This window comes from Orcinus orca, chromosome 2 (genome assembly GCF_937001465.1).
Source record: "Orcinus orca chromosome 2, mOrcOrc1.1, whole genome shotgun sequence".
NCBI lineage: Eukaryota > Metazoa > Chordata > Mammalia > Artiodactyla > Delphinidae > Orcinus > Orcinus orca.
In genome coordinates, this window is record NC_064560.1 from 154,027,524 (window position 1) to 154,045,621 (window position 18,098).

An 18,098-nucleotide genomic window follows, 5' to 3' on the forward strand; every position below is an offset into this window, starting at 1 on the left:
ACTGTATATGTGTGTGTGTGTATATATATATACACACACACATATATATAAGTGAACCGCTGTGCCGTACAATTGAAACTAACACAATAGTGTAAATTATAACTTCAGTAAAACAAAACAAAAACAACTTGTAAAGTAATTGGTAAACAGCAAAAAAAACAAAACAAACTTACCCTTGGTTGATTTTTGCTTTGTCAAGAAGGGCTTGAGGCTTGAACATTTTGGCCAAGATTTCCGGTGATGTTATTGGCTGACTGACAGCAAGTATACCAGGGTTGCCTTCTGACAAAGCACTGTCACCGAACCAAGCAGAAGTTGGTGACAAGGGGCTTCCATCATGAGCATCGTAAGTGGGGGTCATTGTTTTACTATAAAGTCCTGGGCTTGAATATATACTTCCTAATAAATAACATGAAAAACAGGTAGTAACTATGAAGTATAGTTATCTTAGTTTTCAGTAATACATGCTATAATGATATAAAGCATACTGAGAAACACAAGCTTCATTCTGGAAGGAAAAGCTTTAGTACATTATTTTACCTCTCTTAAAAACAAGTGAAATTAACTTTACTTGTATAACATTAAGAACATGTATAACAATAAGGTCAAAAAATATAACTAAGTTGGAAACTCTAGGGAAAAAATCAGTTCAAGAGAGTTAGAATATAAGTTAAGGATATTGCTGAAGCAGATAGACCAACACTTTTGTTTTTTAATTGTGCCAAGGCTCACCTTTCAGAGGGCCAATGTAAAGAACATCAGTGCCTATAGAAAAGGAAAGAAAGGAATTCAGAAGGTAAAGAAAGGCAATAATAGAAGACAGAAACAAAGAATGAAAATGAAAAGAAAATGGGAAGAAGAAAATACAGATTTTTTCCTAATTGTGAATCATAAACTGAAGTAAATATTCCAAGTGTATTTAAGAGTAAAGAACCTTAGAAGCTATAATCTAAGTAAAACAAGTTTTGTCCAATTCAGAACAATGAGGTTGGGCTTCCCTGGTGGCACAGTGGTTAAGAGTCCGCCTGCCAATGCAGGGGACACGGGTTTGAGTCCTGGTTTGGGAAGATCCCACATGCCGCAGAACAACTCGGCTCGTGTGCCACAGCTACTGAGCCTGCGCTCTGGAGCCCGCATGCTGCAACTACTGAAGCCCACGCACCTGGAGCCTGTGCTCCACAACAAGAGGCCACACCGCAATGAGAAGCCCGTGCACCACAATGAGGAGTGGCCCCCGCTCACCGCAGCTAGAGAGCCCTTGCAGCAATGCAGCCCAATAAATAAATAAATAAATATAATTTTTTTTAAAAGTCATTTAAAAAAAAGGTTGTGCTCTAGTCATGTGTTAGTGACAAACATGTATACATTTATCTCCCTTTGAAATCACTGTACCCTGTTTTAAGATGGCTCAATTGTAACTGAATAAATTCACATAAATTAAGGGAATAATTTTCTCAGTGAATAGCTAAACTGGCTCCAACAGATTTACAAATAAAGTATTCGAGCAAAGGGATATATAAATATTGCCCTAGAAAGAGGCTAACAAGGTGCATTTTACAATTAAACCCCTGAAGCTGTAGAGATACTGTCTTTTTAATCTGCTTTCTCAGTGTTAAAGGGCTAGGTATGTAGTAGAGGCAACATTAAAAAAAGTTGTTGAATTAGTCCACTGATGATCTATCCTCTGTCATTTAGACTACAAAATTAAGGAGATTAAGACTTTAAAAAAATTCAGAATGACATTAAGTGAAAGCACCCCTTCAAAGTTCTAACTCTGTTAATATATTTTATCCTATAGTCATAATTTTTAAAAAGAAAATGTGTAAATGGGTGTCACACTGTTAATGGATGATGTTAATGGAATGGCTGTTTTCCTTGACTAATTTAGGAATATGCTTAGGAATTTCTCTCCTTTCATCTCTAATGACATACCACCCCCAAACACACAATGTTAGAAACAATTACCTATGAAAAAGTGGTGGTAATGCTAGAGATTTTTGAAGTTGTCAAGATGGAGTCTAGGAAGAGAACACAAAGTGGAAAAAAAAAAAAATCTCTTACTAGCCTCCGGGTATCTGATTTGATACCCCTAAATGTATTCTCCCAATGGATGCTTAAAACAACTTGTAGAATGTGAACATTGTTAAATAAGCAACAAAGAAAGCTGTGAATGCTCCTTTTCAGCCTTCAAGGAAGAACACTGGGATATTTAGTTGTACCTTTAAAAGCAAGAACCTTAAACTACAAGGGCATTTTCTGAAAGAGTTACTTATTAAAAGGGCTGAAAACATTACTCCAGCTCATCTGGGCAAAGAATAATTCTGCTATAGGGAGTATACATGTAAATACGGTGTGGAAAAATAACATTACCTTCTAGGCAGAATCTTCTCATTGTTTATTTCAAAGATCTAGCAAACAAATCTATTACTAAACATGTCCGAATACTGACTGAAAATTCATTCCTGGTATGAACTATAATTACTATTCAGAATTGAGTAAAGTTAGAATTGATTTATAAACTTCTTTATGAAGTTTCTAAAACAGAAAATATATTCCCCTACATTACACATCATTTAACAGAATCAGCCACCCAATCAATTCCCTTCCCTCTTATTCACCTATACTTTGTGTAATCTACACGTCGTATCTGATCACTTCATTTTTCCCATTTGTTCTTTTTTGTTAGGCAATCTACAGTAATAACTCATTTAATGTTCCCAACAAACCTATTATTGTCATTTCAGAGGAGCAAACTGAGGCAAGGAGAAGTTAATATACATGTCCAATGTCAAGAGCTATTAAGTTGCAGAGCCAAACTGTAAATCAGCAGTCTGACTGCAGCTAAATACACTGCCTCCCAGGTACCGTAACTTATTTAAGCCATTCCCAGTTGGTGTGCATTTATTCATTTTAGAGTTTTATTATTGACGTCACCACTGCTATTGCAAACAGTGCCTTCCAATAAACAGTTCTGTACCTATTCCCCAATTCTAGCGGCATTGCTGGGTCAGAGGGTATGTGTGTTTAAGTCCCAGTTCAGTGATAATCCCAACCAGCCTGTATTCGTGATTGCCCAATTTAAGCCGTATTTGAAGCAGAAAACTAATACAGGGTAAGATGAAGTAGCAATAAAATATGAGTTTGCTGAACAACATGCAATGATAACTTAAAAACTATAAGGATGAGAAACAAAGACTTCAATAAGCACTACAGTCTTGGGACACCTACTATAAATATTAAAAACCCAATGTAACCTAATAGCTCCTGAGAGTATCCCTATATTTTAATACAGTAGAATCTGCCTCATAACTTAGTGATTATATACACATATATCCTTTCCTAAAAAGTACTAAAGTATTTAATACACTTAAGAAATTTTTCCATCAAGGTATCTAGCTCATACCATACTTAGAAAACACATTACAGGTGAATTAAAAATATGAATATTGATATTACAGATAAAATATATAAATATGAAATAATTATAAAGGTATTAAAAGGAAATATAGAAAATTTTCTGTAATATTTGTGAAGATTTTATTAACAGTGAAAACAGAGAACTACAAAATAAATGCCAGATTTGACTACATAAAAATGTAAGACTTTAGTATAGTAAAAAAGAGCACAAACTTAAATACAGAATGCCAGTATAGGGAAAATACTTATCACATCAAAAGATTAGTATCACTAAAACAAAAACACACATAAAAGAAAATGGACAAAGTCCATAACTGAAAATTAAGAGAAGAAACAGGAATGGCTAATAAATATATGAAATATTATTCAACTATTGTTCACACTCAGTGTTTACCAGGGAAATAAAAAAGTAATTCTGAGATACCTGTCACACTGGCAAACATTTTGTAAAGATTTACAACATTCAGTATTGGGCAGAATGTCGGAAAAGGGGCACTTTCATATACTGTTGATGGGAGTGCAAAGCCGTCGCCTTCATAACTCTTTCTCGGAGTACAGTCAACCCTTGAAGAATGTGCAACCACATTTGAACTGTGTGCGTCCACTTACATGTGGATTTTTTTCAATCCTAAATACTACAGTACTACACGATCTGTGGTTGGTTGAGTCTGTGGATGTGGAACTTCGGGTATGGAGGGGTAACTATAGGTTATACACATATTTTCGATTTCAAAGAAGGTTGACCTCCCAACCCCACATTGTTCAAGGGTCAACTGTATGTCTGAATCTTGGAGAAACTTTCTGGAGTATATCTGACAGAAAAATTAGATACTAGTTAGCTAGAGAAACAGTTAAATGTAGTTCTTCTACATGGAAAAATTTGACACTATATACAAAGAAGTAGGGAGACCTCTACTCTGACACATAAAAAGATCACCAAAACATACTGGTCAATGAAAAAACTCATACTGCAGAACAAATATATAATATATATGTCTCTCATTAATGTTATAAAAAAACTAGACATGCAAGTAGATATAAAACATATAGAAAAGGTACTGGCAACTTGTACTCCAACTGTTTACAATGTAGTTATACACAGTGATTAAGAAATGGCTACTTCTTGATAGGGAGTACCAAGGGAATAAACTGAAGTCACATTTTCAGCTTTGGTTTAGTACATGTCCTATACTATGGTACTTTCATTTTTTATAATGAGGCTGTACTAATGTATAACTTTTGTAATTAAAAAATGATATAGGGGCTTCCCTGGTGGTGCAGTGGTTGAGGGTCCGCCTGCCAATGAGGGGGACATGGGTTCAGCCCCCGGTCCGGGAAGATCCCACATGCCATGGAACGGCTGGGCCCGTGTGCCACAACGACTGAGCCTGCGCTCTGGAGCCCGTGAGCCACAGCTACTGAGCCCGCATGCCACAACTACTGAAGCCCACGTGCCTAGAGCATGTGCTGCACAACGAGAGAAGCCACCGCGGTGAGAAGCTGGTGCACCGCAACGAGGAGTAGCCCCCGTTTGCCGCAACTAGAGAGAGCCCCCGCGCGCAACAACAAAGACCCAACACAGCCAAAAATAATAAATAAATAATACAATAAATAAATTTATTTAAAAAAATGATATAAAGTCCATTAGTATGTATCACTGAGTAAAAAAAACCCACAAATTATAAATGCATGTATAACACAGTCCCACTTTCATCATTAAAAACAAAAACATAATTCTGTAATATTTGAATTTTTACTATGAGCATGCATTACTTTTATAATTTTTTTTTTGGCCACGTCACACAGCTTGCAAGATCTCAATTCTCCAACCAGGGATTGAACCCAAGCCACAGCAGTTAAAGCCCAGAATCCTAACCACTAGGCCACCAGGGAACTCCCATTGCTTTTACAATTAAAGAATCGTTCTTTAAAAAATTTTTTTATGTTTAAAATGGCAAATTCCAGTTAGGAAAAATGGCATCCTGCATGGTAATTTTCCTGACAGTGCCAAGCAAGTTAAGTACTGAGTACTGATTACTTTCTCTATTACTTTAGGACCTAGACTTTTCCTTTGTCTAGCTGCTTTTAAGATTTCTTAGGAAAGTTTCTAATGAAGTAATTTTCTATTTCTATTTATATAATAAAGCCTGAAATTGGTAGTCTGTAAGTCAGTACTATACAGTAAAGTTAATTCTTACTTGGAAAAATTGTTTCCCCCAGACATGGGATCAGGCTACTTAAATGGTTCCCTCCTCACAGTTATTTGGAGATTAGATATTTACCTAGTTACAGCTATGAAGTGGCAGAGGACTCAAGAGTGTATCACTTGAGTACAGTCTGTAAGCAAGGTATTTAAAAACTGAGAATTTTATCATAATTCTGTATAAGAGTTTGACTAAAGTCTGAGAATCATTAATTCACTCATGACGCTTTACCTCTTGAAACATTACTTTTAAAAAAAGCTTTGTTGAGGTATAATTTACACACCAATATTTTATCAAATGTTTGTATTAGAATTCATAAAATATTTACTTTAAATGTTATAATTGGAGAGATGATGTTACATAATGGTTAGAAACATGAGTGCTAGAGCCAGAGCAACCTGGATTTGAATCCTAGCTATGTCCCTAATTAGCTTTGTGACCTTGGGCAAATTACTTAACCCTTGTAATGTTCTTTCCTTGTAAGTAAAATGGGGATAATGCCACCAGAATCATAGGTGTTCTGTGAGGATAAAATGAAAGATAATGTATGTAATAAATAATCATCATCACTTATTGAATATATACACACATATATATAATTGTTAACCATGCTCACACTGAGATGGCTCACAATTCAAGAAGCACATGGGCACTAAGGGAAACTGAGCCTGTTTCCTCCTCAGTAAAATGAAAATTACACCTACTCCTTACCACACCCTGCAGTACAGGAACATCTGTGAAGCACTGAGCACAGTATCTGACACCCCGAAGATATCATAAACTGAGACATATGGACCTGTTGCTAGTTATTATGGGCACAACATGCAAGTGATCATATTTCTCAGTATTTGCTCCAATACTTGACTAACATGACTGATAAATCATAAAGTCATGCAAACTAGATATTTAATATTTGTTTTAAAAATTAATCACATGTTGGGGCTTCCCTGGTGGCACAGTGGTTAAGAATCCACCTGCCAATGCAGGGGACATGGGTTCAAGCCCTGGTCCGGGAAGATCCCACATGTCGCGGAGCAACTAAGCCCGTGGGCCACAACTACTTAGCCTGTGCTCTAGAGCCCGAGAGCCACAACTACTGTGCCCGTGTGCCACAATTACTGAAGCCCGTGCCCTGCAACAAGGGAAGCCACCGCAATGAGAAGCCTACGCACAGCAACGAAGAGTAGCCCGCACTTGCCACAACTAGAGAAAGCTCACACGCAGCAACAAAGACCCAATGCAGTCAAAAATAAAATAAATTAAATAAATAAATTAAAAAAAAATATTAATCACGTTACTTTTCATGTGTATATGGGACTTCTTCTCTACAGATAATCAGTCCTCTACATGTCACTATCTTTGTGTACTTTCTTAGGATTTCACATCAACTCAAATTTTTTTTTAATTTATTTAACTTTTTTTTTTTTTTGGCTGCATTGGGTCTTCACTGCTGCACGCAGGCTTTCTCTAGTTGCAGCAAGTGGGGGCTACTCTTAGTTAACGTGCGTGGGCTTCTCATTGCAGTGGCTTCTCTTGTTGCGGAGCATGGGCTCTAGGCACGTGGGCTTCAGTAGTTGTGACACACAGGCTCAGTAGTTGTGGCTTGCAGGCTCTAGAGCACAGGCTCAGTAGTTGTGGCGTACGAGCTTAGTTGCTCCGCGGCATGCGGGATCTTCCTGGACCAGGGCTTGAACCCAGGTCTCCTGCATTGGCAGGCGGATTCTTAACCACTGCGCTACCAGGGAAGCCCAAGTGTTAATTAAACTGCTTGAGTGTAGAAATGTTTTTAATTAAACTGCTTGGGTGTAGACAAATAAAACCTATTTTTTTTTTTAATTCTTTCACTGAAAACACACTCACTTCACAGACACAAGAGAGCACACATAGTGTATGATTCCATTCACAAGAGGTTTAAGAACTGGTAACACTATTCTGTGATGAGAGAGGCAAACAGTGGCTATTTGGGAAAAGGCATGCGAGAGGCCTTTTGGGGTGTCGGTATCATGCTATACGCTACATCAAGTTCTGGGTGGTTACAAGGTATATACATCTTCAAATATTCATCTGTAATTTAAAATCTGTTCATTTTACTGGATGTAACACCTCAATTTAAAACAAGAAAGAAAAGAAACCCATAGTTACTTACTCTTAAAAAATCTGGAGCTTTCCCTTGTCTTAATTCATTATCTTTTGTCTTCAAATTGTATTTTCTTAAAGCACTATATAAAAGCTCTCACTTGCAATTCTAAGACCAATCCTGACTGATTTCAACCACTCCAAAATCATCCCATAAATATACTTTTCTATGTAGTTCTTTGTCTTAAGAATTAAATGAGTTTCCATTTAAACTAAAAAATAACTTAAAGCAGGGATTGTGTCTACTGTCAGATACCTTCATCTATATAGTCAAGTCTAAATCAGATTTTTTACCTTATTCTAATGACAGACACATTCTTTTATTCTCTTTCACCTCCTAATCTGTAGGCTTCTACCACTACTCTTTCCCCTCATTCCCTCCTCCACATTTTACTGGAATTAAATCTGATATTCTTTCTAAAATAACGATTTGTTCATTTTGTAACATATTCAGAAACCAATGACTCTACAATGCACTAGCCTATATATTCCTCAGCCTGACATTAAATACCCTCCAGTGTGATCCAGAAGTTCCTTGGAGGTCTCTCTCCCATGAATTGGCTCAAATGGTTTATTTACGCGTCTTGTACTTTTCTTTTGCCAGGATGTTCTTTGCTAATATCATTCTTTCTACCAGGATTCCCTTTTCTTCCCATCAAAATCCTAGCCACTGGAATCCTAGCTAATTCACAAACTTACCTCCCCAATCCCAAAACTGAATATACCCTATTTGGAATTGCTTTGTCTTCTGAATTCTTGTAACATTATTTTCTGCAACACTCATTTAACATTGATGTATTACCTCTTAAATACAGTACCTGTAATTGTGCTTTTCAACGAGCCTATAAACTACTTAAGAGTAAGGATTGTCTTATTTCTTGGTATCTCCCAAATGTAATCAGTACATGAGTAGTGACATAAAAGTTACAAGGTATGTAACCTTAGACATTCCTAAACTTACTGTGCCATAGTATCTTCATCCTTATATGTGAGTAATAACATAATCCACCTCAATGGGTTGTAGTGAGAATTAAATGAGTTTCCACAAGTAAAGTGTATGAAATAGGTCTGGGCATACATAACCTCTATGTTCACTGTGTACTTTCATTACCATCATCATCACCCCAGAACTTAAAAAACCAGGAATGAACTGAATAGTAAAATTAGTTGACTTATTTGCTGCTGGGATCTATCCTAAGAAATGGATTTGTAAATGTGTGGCCAATGGAAACATGGGAAACTAATTTCCTGGGACTAAAGAACCATGTAATCTAATTAATTAGTCATCTAGCTTCTCAAAAGACACTGCCTACGTTCCTATTGCATGCCATATGCTGAGTTGGGTCCTGGTAACAAAAAGGTAAGAAACAGTCTCTTCATGCAGGGGCTCACGATTATCAGGGGAGAACATGTAGTATAATACCAAACACAGAAAAGTCTGGTGACTTATGACAGAAGGATAACCTAATTCAGGTCGGGGAGGTAATAGAAGGAAATCTGAGAAAGCTTCTTAAAGGAGCAACACCTTAAAGGGAAAAGAGAGGCACTAAGAGACCAGCATATGCAAAGCATAGAGACAGTTTTAAGTAACCTGATAAAAACAATAATGTCTTAACTAAATACTGGTGGTTTTCACAAAATACCCAAAAAATGGAACTAAATGCTAAAAAAAATAACTGTCCAATTTCCACAAAGCAAAGAACTGAGGCCAGTTAAGGTACTGTCTCCTTTTGACTCTCCCTGAGCAGAGAATGAGCTTTTCTTTTTATTGACACGACTGCTACCACCTGACATGACGATCTGCACATAACAGACTCTGGTGATGATTTCAAGATCAAGGGAAAAGATGCTGAGGGAGAGTGTTCTTTAACTTGACCACTCTCCTGACCTACACAGTCCATTTATCCCAATATCAAAAACACAGAGGGAGACCTACTGTATAGCACAGTATATACTATACGCAGTATATACTCAATATTTTTTAATAACCTATAAGGGAAAAGAATCTGGAAAAGAATATACATATACACACGTGTATGTGTGTATAAATGAATCACTGTGCTGTACACTTGAAACTAACACTATATTGTAAATCAACTATACTTCAATTAAACACATACACACACACAGAGGCATACAGTCCATGGTTCTCACACTGAGCCCATGCTTAGTCAAAGCCTTACCAGATCCGGGAGTGATAAGAGGCCCCTCTAATTCAAGTGCCTCATCTTCAGACTGGTCATCTAGCTTTTTCTTTTTTTTCTTTGTTGGATCTCTGGGTTTTTTTAATAGAGAAAGCTCTTCAGGGTGTCTGATATCTGTTAAAATAAAAAAACATTATTTTACTAGCATAACAGAAAATTTAAACACATTACACTTGGTAAATCTGTTAATCCATTCAAGAAAAGAATTTGTAATTTCCTTCTGTGTATGTGTGTGTTTGTGTTTTGCCAGATACTAATGCTATGCAAAAGATTGGAGTATGACACTTTTAAAGACAATATACCAAAGCACTCTTAATTCATAACTATCCAATAAATGTAGTTACCTCAAAGTGGAAAGATAATAATCTACTAGGGTACAGAAAGAAAATACTGGAACTCTTATTTACATATTTTTAAATACAAAACTGTAAGAAATTAAGGTTTATATTATATGGTAGCCCTCATTCATTCTGTATGCCATAAGTTAACACAAGATATGTGAAGTAAATGTAAAGAAAATATTTTCCCATCATTACCAAATCTCAAAATTTTAGTCGACTCAAACTTTTCTACCTTGATATCAAATGGCTAGAAGTTTTTGTGTTTATTCTATTCATTTTCATGTGAAGAACATGATAAGAAGCAAAATGGTTACAGGAAAGTAACAAAAAGAATTAAAATGACCCAAATAAGTATAAATATCACATTACATATTATATATTATATACCATGTTCATAAATTGCAAGAATGGTTAAGAAGTCAGTTCCCCCAAAACTTAGCTAAAGATTCAATGGAATTCTAATCAAAATTCCAGCTTACTCTTTTGAACAAGTTGATTGTAGAATCGTTCTCATTTCCTTATAAATTTTATGAGTCAAAGCAATTTAAAATAAAGCTGGAAGACTTATACCACCTGATTTTAAGACATCACAAAACTACAGCAATTAAAACAGTGCAACTACTGGCTAAATGATAAGACATATAAATGAATGGAATAGAAGAGAGGACCCAGAAACAAACCCAGATACAGGCGGTTAGTTATTTTGGACAAAGGCATCACAGCAATTCAAGGGAAAAGGGAAATCTCTTCAATAAACAGTGCTAAACAAGAGATTCATGTATTTTTCTAAAAGAACGTTAGCCCTCACCTAACACAATGTGCAAAAATTAATTCTAAATGTATCACAGACCTAAAAGAAAATTTAAGTAGACAAAGATTTCTTAGATAGGACACCCACACCCCCCCATAAAAAAACTGCCCTTTACTACAAGAAAACACCACCACCACCACCCACCACCACCCTGCTCCTTGAAAGACTGTTAAGAAAACAAAAGGCAAGCTGTATATTGGGACAAAATATTCACAAAATATGCATATCTGACAAAGGAGTTGTATCCAAAATACATAAAGAACCCATACAACTCAATAATAAGCAGACCAGTGGGCTAAAGATTTGGACAAGCACTTCACCAAAGAATACATAAGAATAAACAAGAAGCATATGCGAAGATGCTCAACATTACTGGTCAGGGAAGTGCAAATTAAAACCACAACACACATATACACCTATCAGAGTGGCCAACATTAATAAAACTGGTAATACCCAGTGTTGGTGAGGATGTGGAAGAACTGGAACTCTCATAACCAGCTGTTGGGAATGTGAAATGAGAATTTTTGAAAACACTTAGGCAGTTCCTTATAAAGTTAAACATATACAACTCAGACACTCCACTCCTAGTTATTTACTTAAGACAATGAAAAGCATATTTGTAAGCTTTACTCACAAAAGCCAAAACTGGAAATAACCCAGCTGGATAAACAAAATGTGATCCTTTCATATCAGTGGAATACTACTCTTATACTGTAACACAACTCATCAGTAAAAGAAACAAACTATTAATACATGCAATAACCTGAATGTATCTCAAAATCATTATCTAAGTGGAAGAAGCCAATTAGAAAAGGGTATATACTGCATGATTCCATTCACAATATTCCAGAAAATGATAACAAATCTATAGTGACAGAGCAGAGCAATGACTGTTAGGCTAGAGTTTGAGAGCTAACGGAAATGTTCTATATCCTGATTGTGGTAGTTTCAGAGATGTAAGCATCTGTCAACTCATCCAACTGTACACTTTAAATGGGTGCAGTTTATCGTACATCAATTATACCAAAATAAAGTTAATTAAAAAATAAAGAGCGTAAGGAGAGGGAGAGCAAAGAAAAACAATAAAAGAAAAAAGCAGCAAAAAAAAGAAGCACTAGGTCGTATCTCACAGTGTTTGGTGGCACTACCCCATATGTCACAGACAACAAAATCCAAGTCGCTGCATAACTTGTAATGATGCAGACTGCTAAGTCACTGGATCAGAATTTGACAGGGGGTAGTTTGTACCTTCAGGAACCCACAGTACTCACTAGATTCAATCCAGCGTTACAAATTCAGGAAGCTTTTTATCAGTAGGGGAACTCAAACTAGGGTGGACCACACCTGCTGCAGCGCTGATGAGGCACAATTTGAGGCAGAAGCACACGGCCAAACTACCTGGATCTCAGCTCCACTATTTATGAGCTGCATGACTTGGGCAAGCTACTTATTAGCCTGCCAGCATCCAAGTTTCCTCAGCTGTAAAATGAGACTAATACTACCGCAGGAGGTTTTTTGTGAAAATTCAATGATTAATATGGGTAAAGTTTCTTGCACAGGGCCTGACAAGTACTTTGTAAGTATTAATGGTTTTTTCCTAATTTTAAAAAGTATACAATTATGGTATAAATTTGGAAATTATGAAAAAGTATAAGACATGTAAAATCTGTTCTTGAAAAATGGAATATGACTATGTGAATCAGTGATCATTTTAATAGATGTATAAAATTGTATTAATATAACATAATTTAACCATTCTTCTAATACTGTGCCCATTATAAATAATGGTTCTACAAACATCTATCTATATACATATTTTTCCACATTTTATTTCTTTAGAAGTTCATTGGAATAGAATTACTGGATCAAAGGTTATAATAATTTTAAGGCAAAAATGGAGGAAGATGGGCACTTGTGTTATTTTTTAAAGCTTTATTTTTAAAACAGTATGTTTATCTCCTTGTTTTAATTTACATTTCTTTGATTAATACTGATGTTGTACACTTCCTCATGGGTTTTTAGCCATTTATAGTATTTCCTTCCTTCACTCATTTTTCTATTAGATTTCTTCAAATCAAAGTTAAATTGCATATAAAGATTAACATGGTAGCAATCACTGCAAACCACACTGAACTTTCTTTTTAATTTTATTTTATATATATCTTGTACCATGTTTAAAAAAGAAATTCAAATAAATCTTTTAATAACTATATGGATTTTTTGTTTCTCTGTTGGTTATTTGATTTTTACTATTAGGAACACTCTGGTACACATTAGGTTTTTGTTTTGTTCTCTATATTTTTTTTTTATAAGTTGACTCTTATTTTTTTAATATTAATTTATTTATTTAGGCTGCACCTGGTCTTAGTTGTGGCACACGGGATCTTCGTTTCAGCATGAGGGATCTTTAGTTACAGCATGTGGACTCTTAGTTGCAGCATGCATGTGGGATCTAGTTCCCCAACCAGGGATCGAACCCGGGCCCCGTGCATTGGGACCACAGAGTCTTATTCACTGGACCACCAGGCAAGTCCCTTGTTCTGTATTTTACATGCAATTTTGGGGGGAATATTATTCGAAACATGAAAATGGAATCAGCAGTAAAATTGTCCTCAACAAATACTTTAGCAGAGAATAGGTGAACGTAACTGCTCCTTACTTACTAATAAATTAATAAATTTGGGCTAAGTACGTCTTAGGTACTAAACAGCAGAAATCATGATAAAAATAAATTCTTAAATTCTGTCACTTTCTTAAAAGCTTCCCTGGCATGTCTTTTCCAAGTTAAAAATAGGACAGCATATTCTTTAGCTAAAGTTACAAAATTATGGGACTTCCCTGGTGGTCCAGTGGGTAAGACTCCCCGCTCCCAATGCAGGGGGCCCAGGTTTGATCCCAGATCCGGGAACTAGATCCTGCATGCATGCCACAACTAAGAGTCTGCATGTCGCAACTAAAGATCCCTCATGCCGCAACTAAGACTAGCGCTGCATGCATGCATGAATAAATAAATAAATAAAGTTACAAAATTAAAAATCACAGATTTTCTTCAGTCTTGTATATTCAAATTGAGATAGGCTGGGACCTGGTACCCTTTACCAGAGTGCTTGCACCTGGACAAATGTCTGCTGAAGCAACAAAATACATAGAAACTATAAGGGACTAAAAATAGCTGCATGCATGTGCAGTTAGGGCAATTATGAACAATAAGATACAAAAAGGCCACAAACCAACTGCCATTCTGGAGGTGTTGGGAAGCAAAACTAGGGTACTGAGCATGATCCCCACACACAGCACCAAGGGGTGGGCAGACCATCTAAGCCACCGCTCCAGCACAGCCCACCAACCTGCCCCCACCCTCACCCCATTTAAGGGACCAGCCCGCCCTCCTCAGAGAGCCAGCAAGGGAAACTGTTGCTTGTTTCTGCTCTCTTGTGCTGCAGCACAAGTCCCAGTAAAGCCTTGCTGAATTCCTTGTCTGGCCTTTTATTGATTTCTATTGATTAAAGAGTCCAAGGGCACAAGTCGGTAACAAAGTTAACCCATTTACCCTCAAAAGTAACTTTTGGGGTTTGAATCAGTAGCGCTAATTTCTATCATTATGTAGATTCAGAAACTCAGAAGATATTTCAAGCATGTCTTTTGAGCCATATTTATCTAATTAGCAGAAGTGAATCATCATTTCCTAGACTACTTTTAAAGAAACAAGATTTAACATGCTAAGAGACCTAATGATTTACGCGTTGTACTTTCAATTCTCAGTGTACCCTCAGCTCTGCTATCACTGCCATGTTGGGAGAAAATAAAGGCTTTAGAAAATTCCTAGCTTCTGAATAATCATTTGTCCCCTCTGCTTCGGTATTAAGTGTGGGCAGGGTGGTAATCTCTCTCTCCACCCATTCATTTCCCCAAAGTAAACCATAAACTGGTACAGGGTGAAAAATCTAAAAAGTATGTAGGGACATAAAACTAATCAGGCCTGAGAGATACGACACGCTTCTATCACAATTTGCCATTAACAAGTTTAGCGGGCGAGGGGAAAGCAAGCATGTATAATTGGAAAAAGCCTCCTAAATGTTTCTGGTATGTCCTTTCTGCTTGAGAAACACTGCACTACATGATTCATCCTTTGAGATTTTTGTTCCTAGGTCATTTCCTGTCAGCTCACAAGCCAACTATTATTAGAAAAATCAGTATTGTTAACTAGCTTTTTGGTCAGTCATAGGCAGATGAAGCAGCTCCTAACTTGTATGTGCCCATGAGAATTGCCTGTGACGTAAAAATAATTATATTAAAAATATATGCTTATGCCACACCCCCAGATAATACTCTTAGTGACTCAGGGGTTCCAACAGCTTGTTTTATGAAAGTTCTAGTGATGGATGTTAACGAAACTTACTGTGGTGATCATGTCACAATATATACAAATACTGAATCATTATTTTGTACACCTGAAACTAATATAATGTTATATGTCAATTACATCTCTATTTTAAAGAAAGCGCTATGGGTAATTTTGATTCCAACTTTTCCTTGAGAACTAGTAGCTTAGGGAAAGGGGAGGAGGGAGAAGGACTACATCTTATTTCTCTAATTGGAGCAACGTAGCCATTGGCTACACACGAAGTCTGTGAATAAGTGGTTTTCACTTCATTACAACAATAACAGAAAAAGTGAAGTAAATCCATATAAAATACTATTTCATTGATATAGGAATTTAGGACTTATTATTTACTGTGTCTTATATCAAGGAGAAATTAAATTAGTGAATTTAGGAATCTGAATCACATGTGTAAGACTGGACTTGGGGAGGAGCATAAGTAATTAAACAAGGTTTATACTAAAATAAAACACACCTAGAGGACTATGAGTTATAAAAACTTTAAAATAGGCACACCAAAATACAGTGCTATCTTTCCTTTGTGCTAAATTATAGTTCAATAATAAAGATATACTAGCATTATGAGTCACTACACAAAGCAATGATCCAGGGATCTATTTATGACAAAAGGATAAACTACATAGCAATAAAATTTAACGTTCAAAATCAACATAATGTTATCAAGTAGAATACAAATCTAGTGGAAGACAGACTAAATAAATTATATAATTATGTAATTATATATAGTACATATATATCTCCAAAACTATGGGGCTGAGGAAGTGGGAAACTAAGGAGCAGAGAAGGGGTCTCAGGTAAAATAATAATCATTTTAGTTTAAAAATAACATTTTCTGGAGCGTTTCCAGTTAAACATGTATGTTGAGTTTGTGCATTTACTTTCACTCCTTTCCAAAAATCATACCAAAATGTAAAGAAATAAAACATGAACCTAAAAGGACAAAAATAATAGGAGAAAAACATCAGATAAGCAACATCAGAAGAATGCTGAGACAAAAGCCAGATGGGAAAGAAGCAAAGTGGACAAATAGAAAATCAAGGTGTTTGCAAGAAGTACCAATGGGAAACACACTGACTCACTTGTGCCAAACATCAAGCATGTTCATGTACTGAAAACAGAGAGACAAGAAAAATGAATCCTGCCCCACATCGGATTACACCTACCCCTTAGATAGGCACCCTTTAGGATTCCTTACAGGAAAATCTGAAAAGCCCTAGGGAAGAGATCTTTTAGATACTGACATTTGAAAAAGTGTGCTCAATGTCTAAATACCCTGCAAAAGGGTGACAAGCTAAACCCCGTTCAACTAGAGTTTCCTATTAGGTATATGTATGAATGGACAATTAGAATGGACAATCAATGACTGACAGACATTATAGAAAGGACTCTGTGGTAGGCAGAATTCTAGAGATATCTCCTTGAAATTCCTGTCCCTGGTTATACAATCATACGCTAATCTAGGGACTGCTGTGAAGAGACTTTGCAAATGGAATTTAGGTTACTGATCAACTGATTTTAGGGAGATTATCCTGAATTCTCTCAGTGGGTCCAGTGCAATCACAGGAAGCCTGCCTAACAGAAGAGAAAGGCGGAAGAGGGAAGCAGAGGAGAGGCCATATAGATTTGAGGAGTGAGAAGAGCTGGACTTGCTGTTGCTGGCTTTGACAAACGAAGAGACCACAAGTCAAAGAATTCAGAAGGCCTGTGGAAGCTAGCAGACAAGCCAAGGGGAGCGTCAGTCCTAGAGCCACAGAGAACCCAATTCTACCATGCAGAATTCTTTCTCAGGGCCTTCAGGAAGGAACAGAGCCCTGCTGACACCTTAATTTTGGCCTTATAAAATTCTAAGCAGAGGATCCAGCTGAGCCATGCTGTGCCCAGACTTTTCACACAGAAACTGTGAGATAATAAATGTGTGTTTTAGGCTGCTAAGTGTATGGCAGCAATGGAAAACTCACAGACCTTCCAATGTGAAAAAGAGCAAATGAAATGGAAAAGAACAACTTAGGGAAACAGAAATAATGCAAAGAACAGAATAGAATAAAACATAAACCTCCTAATTACAAATCTCAAAGATAAGACAATGGCATCCGTGAAAGACGGATAGGATGTTAAAAAATAACCAGAGGGACTTCCCTGGTGGTGCAGTGATTAAGAATCCACCTGCCAAATCAGGGGACACGGGTTCGAGCCCTGGTCTGGGAGGATTCCACATGCTGCGAAGCAACTAAGCCTGTGCGCCACAACTACTGAGCTTGCACCCTACAGCCCGTGCTCCGCAACAAGAGAAGCCACCACAGTGAGAAGCCCACGTACTGCAATGAAGAGTAGCCCCTGCTCGCCGCAACTAAAGCTCGCACACACAGCAACAAAGACCCGACGTGGCCAAAAATTAAAAAAAAAAAAAAAATCATTATTTTTAATTAAAAAAAAACAGAGATAAGAAGGGGCTCTTGGATATTAACAAGGGGGAGGAAGGGTCCTTTCCATTTTTAAAAAGTTTTTTTTTTTTTTTTGTGGTATGCGGGCCTCTCACTGTTGTGGCCTCTCCCGTTGCAGAGCACAGGCTCCAGACGCACAGGC

The 18,098-nt window shown here is 36.8% G+C and overlaps 1 protein-coding gene across 7 annotated transcripts in view; it reads right to left on the minus strand.

Moving 5' to 3' along the window:
• Positions 1-18,098, minus strand: part of FERMT2 (FERM domain containing kindlin 2) — a 98,891-nt gene that overhangs the window by 20,474 nt on the left and 60,319 nt on the right. For 4 of the 7 annotated variants that reach the window (XM_049704890.1, XM_049704894.1, XM_049704888.1 and 1 more), the window contains 3 exons: positions 9,941-10,075; positions 733-765; positions 174-399 (listed from right to left, as the gene is read on the minus strand). In XM_049704890.1, coding sequence (XP_049560847.1) covers positions 174-399; positions 733-765; positions 9,941-10,075 — 394 coding nt within the window. The remainder of the gene's footprint in view (positions 1-173; positions 400-732; positions 766-9,940; positions 10,076-18,098) is intronic. The other 3 variants (XM_049704898.1, XM_049704902.1, XM_004279351.3) reach the window with 1 other exon arrangement.